At 42.0% G+C, this 7,360-nt stretch overlaps 1 protein-coding gene across 1 annotated transcript; it reads left to right on the top strand.

Annotated features, from left to right (window-relative positions):
- Positions 1 to 4,952: 4,952 nt before the first annotated feature.
- LOC142490703 (uncharacterized) lies at positions 4,953 to 6,441 on the top strand. The gene is made up of 2 exons (XM_075593121.1): positions 4,953 to 5,026; positions 5,390 to 6,441. The coding sequence occupies exons 1-2, from the start codon at positions 4,978 to 4,980 to the stop codon at positions 6,439 to 6,441; spliced, it is 1,101 nt and encodes a 366-aa protein (XP_075449236.1). The 5' UTR covers positions 4,953 to 4,977.
- The last annotated feature ends 919 nt before the right edge of the window (positions 6,442 to 7,360 follow it).

Raw genomic sequence — 7,360 nt, 5'->3', positions numbered from 1 at the left:
AAAATATTAATTGCATCATGTACACTCTGTACAATTCAATTGTTTGACTGCCATTTGGTATATATTTATTTGGCTAGGTGCTGTGTTTTCTTGGGAGATGACATTTATTTTATTTTGCAATAATTTTGAGATGCAATGTGCTGTTTTCATTTGTGTATTTTTTGGGGGTAATCCTTAACCATTTATTAGTATATTGGTTAATCATGCCCATATTTTATATATAGATATACACACATATACACACACACACACACACACACACACACACACACACACACACACACACACACACACACACACACACACACACACACACACACACACACACACACACACACACACACACACACACACACACACACACACAATGAAGCCACTGTACTAATGAATGTGTGAAGGGTGTGGGGCACTTGCCTGGGGAGGGTGGTTAGGCCTTGTGGGTGGGTAGTGGGTGAGTGTGGGTTAACCCCTTAATTACTTTCGTGGTTATTAATCGCTAAGGGTTAGGGGATATTAGAATGTATTTGCTATGTATTTTTCTGGCAACGGAGGACAGAGGGACCTTGCAGTTTCAAAAGAAGGATGACCATCATATTTGCTATGGTAAGTAGAACTGGATGGTTATTTTGCCCATTACAGTACTATATGTGTTTGGTGTGGTGGGGGGGGGGGGTATTGATTTATTTAAATGTATATGAGATGTTTATTTTTTTTACATACAGGGTTGGTTCCTTAGGTCTGCGGAGACCTCTGGAAAACATCCTGGGGACCCCCGGATGCCACGGGTACCACCTGCGGACCCACGGGGGACACCTGCGGGGAAGAACTGGGGGCCCCACAGCTGTGGTGGACCCACGGACCCGCAAGGACCACCCGAGGGCCCCAGACTACAGTGGGAATCACCTGAGGGCCTCAGACACCTGTGGGGCTGACCCGGCGACCCCTAGACACCCTCAGGCCCATCCGTGGATCCCATTTGGGCTCACGGTGACCCGCACGGACCACCTGGAGGCCCTCGGTCTGTAGTATAATTCCTGTGCATAAAAAAAATGTACGGTATGTTATAGGGGTAAATGGGTTGTTGGGGGCACAGGGCGTGGGAGGTTTATTTGATATAGTAATATTTATTGAGGGCCTAGGAGGTGGGTAGTGGGGCTGTAGTGTGTATTTTTTTTATTGTGGGTAACAGGGGTGGGTGAAGGGGGTATTAACCACAGGATGGTTATTTAGGCCTTGCGGTGGGTAGCGGGATGGTTAATGGTTAATACCGCTAAGGTAATGAAGGGGTTAAGTCCATCCGCAACCCCCTGCAAGACCTATACACCCCCATATACCCCCTTACCCACCCCCGCTACCCACAATAAGCCTGGCATGGGTGGTTAACCCCTTCATTGCCTTAGCGGTTAGCCACTAAGGTAATGAAGTGGCTGTAAATGCATTTTTTCTGCATCGAATGCATGCCGGGGGTATCCGGTGCTGGTATTAATGGGTATAAGCTCTGGAGACCCCCAGCATCAATTCGAGGCTGGAAAAAGTCCCCCAAAAATTCTAAGTCCCGTATTTTTCTGACGTTTGGATTTGGGGAGAAAATCGCCATTTTAGGGCCGCGATAGGCAGCGAGAGGCGGCGATCACCGACTCGCGGCTACTAGAATCGCGCGTGTTTATGAACATTCCGAAAAGTGTTGATAAGTGGCTTATCGCTGCTCAGTCAGCGATTTGATTTTGTTCAAAATATTTTTCGGCCGATACAGGGCCTCATGCAGTAAGCGACGATTATGTGAAATCGGCAAGCTTATCGATTAGTCATGTTATTGGCGTTTTTCCCTCTCCGTATGCAGTAAGTGCCGAATACATTCAAAATCAACCAGAAAACAAATCCGCCCACTCTCACGATGATGAGCCGATCACACACAGGTGTATCGGCGTGCGTGGCGGGGTGCTGTTAGGTTGCACAATCACAAATCTTGCTGAATCAGGCGAAACAAGCATGTTTTTGATTGCGCGCCATATTTAAAGGCAACGTGTACTGCTAATCATTCTCTGTGTTGTTGGGAGTGAGAGAGAGAGAGAGACGCACAGAGCTGGACGATTGAAGATTTGCATATTGACTGAGAGACTTGTTGTGTATTGGGTGAGCTTTGTCCTTTGTTGTTTTGTTTACATCTTTGTCTTGTTTTATATGTGGAAGTGGGTCGTGTGATTGCCTGTACATTTCTTGTCTGTTTTTTGTGAGTGCTGGAAGTATGCCCGCAAAGCGTGGGAAGAGTGATGCTGGTGGGAGTGGGAGTGCTACTCGTGGGAGTACGCGTCGGAGTGAACGTTCTGTTCAGGGGAGTGATGTTGCTGGTGCACCGAGTGGTGTTGCTGGGAGTGGGAGTGCTGTTGTTGGGAGTGGGAGTGCTGGTGCTGCGAGTGGTGTTGCTGGGAGTGGGAGTGCTGTTGTTGGGAGTGGGAGTGCTGTTGTTGGGAGTGGGAGTGCTGTTGCTGTGAGTGGGAGTGCTGGTGCTGGGAGTGGGAGTGCTGTTGCTGTGAGTGGGAGTGCTGGTGCTGGGAGTGCTGGTGCTAGGAGTGTGAGTGCTGGTGCTAGGAGTGTGAGTGCTGGTGCTAGGAGTGTGAGTGCTGGTGCTAGGAGTGGGAGTGCTGGTGCTGGGAGTGCTGCTGGTGGCGCAGTTGCTGATGGGGTGTCTGGTGGTGGCGTGCTTGCTGGTGGCCAGCTTTTGGAGGCTCTTCCATTGGAAGAAGGAGAGTCCAGTCAGCACCAGCCAAGCTCTGACCCTAAACCTGCTCGGAAAAAACGTGTGGAGAAGCCACGTAATCCTCGCTTCAATGACCAGGAAAATAGGGCTCTTGTCACTGGCATTCTGGAGCACTATGACAGTCTCTATGGACATTTAGTAGGTAAGTGTAACTTTACATTTATTATTCAAATACATGTGATCCTAGGTCATCTGAGTTTTGTTCATATGCAAATATGGGTACACAATATCTTTCTATGTTCATTAGTGTGGAAACACAGCTTTTTATCATGCCTTACAAGGACAAATAAACACAGGCGGTCAATTTGCCAGAACTGCATACAATATGAATGCAACCTTGCTTACATGTATAGGTTTAGTAGTGAATGCTCATGTGCTGCACATATTACACATAAAACAGCATGTTTGCTATCTCTTGGAACAGCTAGCAGTGTAGGAAACTGGTGCTTATATTATTATTAATTTACCTCATATCTTTTATATGTTTTTCAAGGGCGGACAAGTGCAGCAAGCAAAAAAGAAATGTGGGACACAATAGTCATTGGTGTCAATGCCTGTGGGAATAGTGTCAGGGACAAGTATCATTGTCGGAAAAGATTTGATGATATTAGGTCCAAATTGAAAAAGAAAATACAAGACCAACGCGTGCATGCTACTGGCACTGGAGGTGGGCCCACACCACAACGTCTCATATTGACTCCATTGGAGGAGCTGCTTCGGCCAAAATTACTTACCGTCGTCGTGGAAGGCTTGGCTGGTGACCGTGACATTGGAATTTATCCGTCACAATTTCCAGCAGGTGATAAATATTACTGTACTAGGCGTGTCGTTGCTTACAGTTATTTTGCATATTTACACTGCTTTTTATACTGTCTTCACAATATAAGCATACCTGCATCTATATATGTATATGTCTGATTCTGTATATATATATCTCAAAATAGACATATATGTAGTAGTCCTACTAAAAGCAGTAACTAATATAGCACGTGCCATTGCGTGCTCATTTACATGTGAATTCCCAAAATGCATAGCTGCAGTGGAAGCAATTGATGGTGGGCGAAGATGGGGAACAACAGGGTAGTACACATGTGTAACACATGTTCATGAGAAATTATTAGTAGCTACAGGTACAGAACAGAAATATGTATCATATTATTGTGTATTTTATTGATTTTACTCCGACAAACATGACATTACTGCCTATTTTAAGCATGCATCAAAGAAATTGCATGTAACGGCCTACAAACATCACTGGCACTAACACATCTATAGTTGCTTATGAAAAGGTCCATTTTTGCTTTATGTCATATACAGACAGCATAATGAGGCACACGTATCATATGTTATGTCATTGTTTTCATAACTTAAACACTGCAGATGACTACTTAGCTCATCTACCATTGTGTTAAAGCAGCTGCAATTAATATCTCATCACAGCATACACTTCAACAGAGGGGGTGGGGTTCAGCACACACACTAATTACAGCCTCATTTCACGGTCAACTTAGTTCACACCATTTGCACCTGTTTCAAGTCATTGAAAGGTGTGGCTGATTAGGCTTTTTGGGGAAGGGAATACCTTTCTTACAACCTGAATAGCACAACTGAAGTTAATCACACTCATTTGAAAGCTTAACTCTAGCTACTAAATGCCCCAACAACTCATTACTTATCAAAGCGTACGTCACACATTAGTTCACTCATATCTATAGTTGAACTACTATGAAAGACACATTATCACACACTGCATGTGTTGTCTTGTTGAGTCACAGCCACATTCAGGTGTGCCACATCTTCGATTAATGTACCACACATATCCTCTACCAAAAACAACACTTTTTGCAATATGACCACCTTCATGATAACCATTGTGAATGGTCATCTCATGATAGTTATGTACATTATGATACTGATATCACTACACAACATATGATTTTTATGTACTCATTTAATCTATTTATCCTCACGCATTACTGCAGAAACATAGTATGTTGTATGTTAGGGAACTCAAAAATTCTAAGTACACAGGCATGTACAGTGTTATTACAACTATTTATGTTCACTTTCACACACATTTTCGGTTAAGGAACTGATGTTGTTAGTTAATCATAAATACAGAACATACAATAAGTGTTTGTTCAATATTTACACATGTAAATGTAAAACTTATGTTATTGTTATATATAGTTGCCAATGGAGGACATGTGTCACCTGAGATGGAACAAGTGTCTTCACCTGGGTCAGCCAGCTCAACACTACTAGAAGGTGAGTGTATCATTTGCTGGCCATATAATATGTGCTCTTCTATATGTTATGTTGTCATGTGCATTATTTGTTTTGCACATCTTCTTTAAATAGGATTACTTAGTGTCAGTGAAAATTAAGTTTAAGGCAACATGTATTGTGTTAGTGATGTTAATTATCATGTAGGACTTCTGAGTTTAGAGCAACTTTTCATTCATTCATATTTCATACTGAGTCCAAACATTATTCGTAAGTCAAGGTAGTTTTTAATGAGGTTATAAAACGTATGCTAACATGTTAGGTGTTACTTAGGACACAGTACAATTACATAGTAACACAGCATACATTAACATGCCATTTAATAATGTGTACATTTCTTTTTAGAACATCATGGTGATGAGGATGATGAGTATGATGAGGATGACGCCACAGAAGAGACTGAAATACAATCATGTGACCATGAAGAGGTGCCAATAGAAACTGTTGTACCGCCAAATCGTCCATCAACTTCCACATACGATGCAATTGTAGCTTCAGAGGGAAAAATAGTGGACGCAGAAAATCGTCGCCATTCAGACATGATGACAGTGCTGGAAAGGATGATTGGACTGCAGGAAGAAACAGTATCACAATTGGCACATCTCCACAGAGTCTTCATTGAAGTGCCTAAACAGTTGCAAAAAATCAACACCTCATTCGAAGCATTAGTTGTTCAGCAAACACAAGCTAATTACTGGAGAATGACTAATGTACCACAATTCAACACCTCCCAGCCAGGATCTGTTCATGCAGGTCAGTTTTCACCACATTCATCTGATATTCATTCACCAGGCCCAAATGTTACCGGTCAAGTAGCAGACATTGCTGTGCAGGTTCCTGATGACATCCTACCGCTGCCATCTGTACAAATTCAGCAGCAGACACCTACAAAGGAGGCGACAAAAACAAAACAAGACACACATGAAACAGACCAACCATCACTTGTGCAGTGTCTACCAACTTGCTCACATGTGTCACTGGGCACAAGCCCTGTCCGTGAACAGTCACTACCCAAAAGCCCTGTAGGTGAGTCGCTGCCCAAAAGCCCTGTAGGTGAATCGCTGCCCAAAAGCCCTGTAGGTGAGTCGCTGCCCAAAAGCCCTGTAGGTGAATCGCTGCCCAAAAGCCCTGTAGGTGAATCGCTGCCCAAAAGCCCTGTAGGTGAATCACTGCCCAAAAGCCCTGTAGGTGAGTCACTGGCCACAAGCCCTGTAGGTGAGTCACTGGCCACAAGCCCCGTAGGTGAACAGTCACTGGCCACAAGCCCTGCCCGTGAAGTGCCAGAGGCCACTCAAAGTGGCTCTGTTGTGCCTAAAGTTGGTGGCAAAAGAAAAAGGAAAATTCAAGAGACAACAAGCAGGCCTGTTACTCGCTCGCAAAAGGAACAAAAAAAATAAATGTTATAATTCAGAAAATATGTCTTTGGCCTTGTTTTGTTGACTTCAGATTATCTAATTACTATTGTATGTATGCTGAAGACTGTGTTGTTTCCAAACTTTCAACTATGTTCTTGTACACGTGAAGTTTTGGAAATGTTAACACTCATAATTAATTGTGTTATAAATATTTATGTTGTAATCGTCTGTTCAGTAATGGTCCACCAGGAGCCAGTTGCTAAGTTTAGAGAAGCTGCCATTGACTTTGCAGCAAAACATTGCATTTGGGTGTGTTAATTGATGTAAGAATTGCATATGCATATTAGTCACATGCAATTATTAAAACACCTAAGTAAGTGCAAACATCTTTCTTGTACGTGTACAGCAGGATTATGTGTAAATTATTACTTACCTTTGCCTTGCTTGGCCATTGTAATTTTGTCCTTTAATCAGTTGTGTGTTCGTTTCTATAACATCTCAGAATGTATAATAATATATATACACACACACACACACACACACTGAGTGAGTGTGAGTGTGAGTGTGTGAGTGTGTATATATATATGTATATGTGTATATATATATGTATATATGTGTATATATATATGTATATATGTGTATATATATATGTATATATGTGTATATATATATATATATATATATATATATATATATATATATATATATATATATATATATATATATATATATAGTACTATATAAACTGGTATACACAAACTAATACACTTCATGCTTCCTTGTGAAAACACTATTTTAATAATACAGGCCTAATGTTTGAGAAATATCCTAAGTATGAGACTCTAACAGTATTGTGCTTAAACAAATGTTTATTACTTAATTCAATCATGTTTCTCACCATTTAAATAGGTTTCATACAAGGTATACTTAATGCCATCAATGTTGTGTGTACTCCTGCAAT

The sequence above is a fragment of the Ascaphus truei genome, chromosome 3 (genome assembly GCF_040206685.1).
Source record: "Ascaphus truei isolate aAscTru1 chromosome 3, aAscTru1.hap1, whole genome shotgun sequence".
Lineage (NCBI taxonomy): Eukaryota > Metazoa > Chordata > Amphibia > Anura > Ascaphidae > Ascaphus > Ascaphus truei.
Note: the sequence above shows the minus strand (reverse complement) of the source record. Positions and strands in the feature narration are given on the sequence as shown.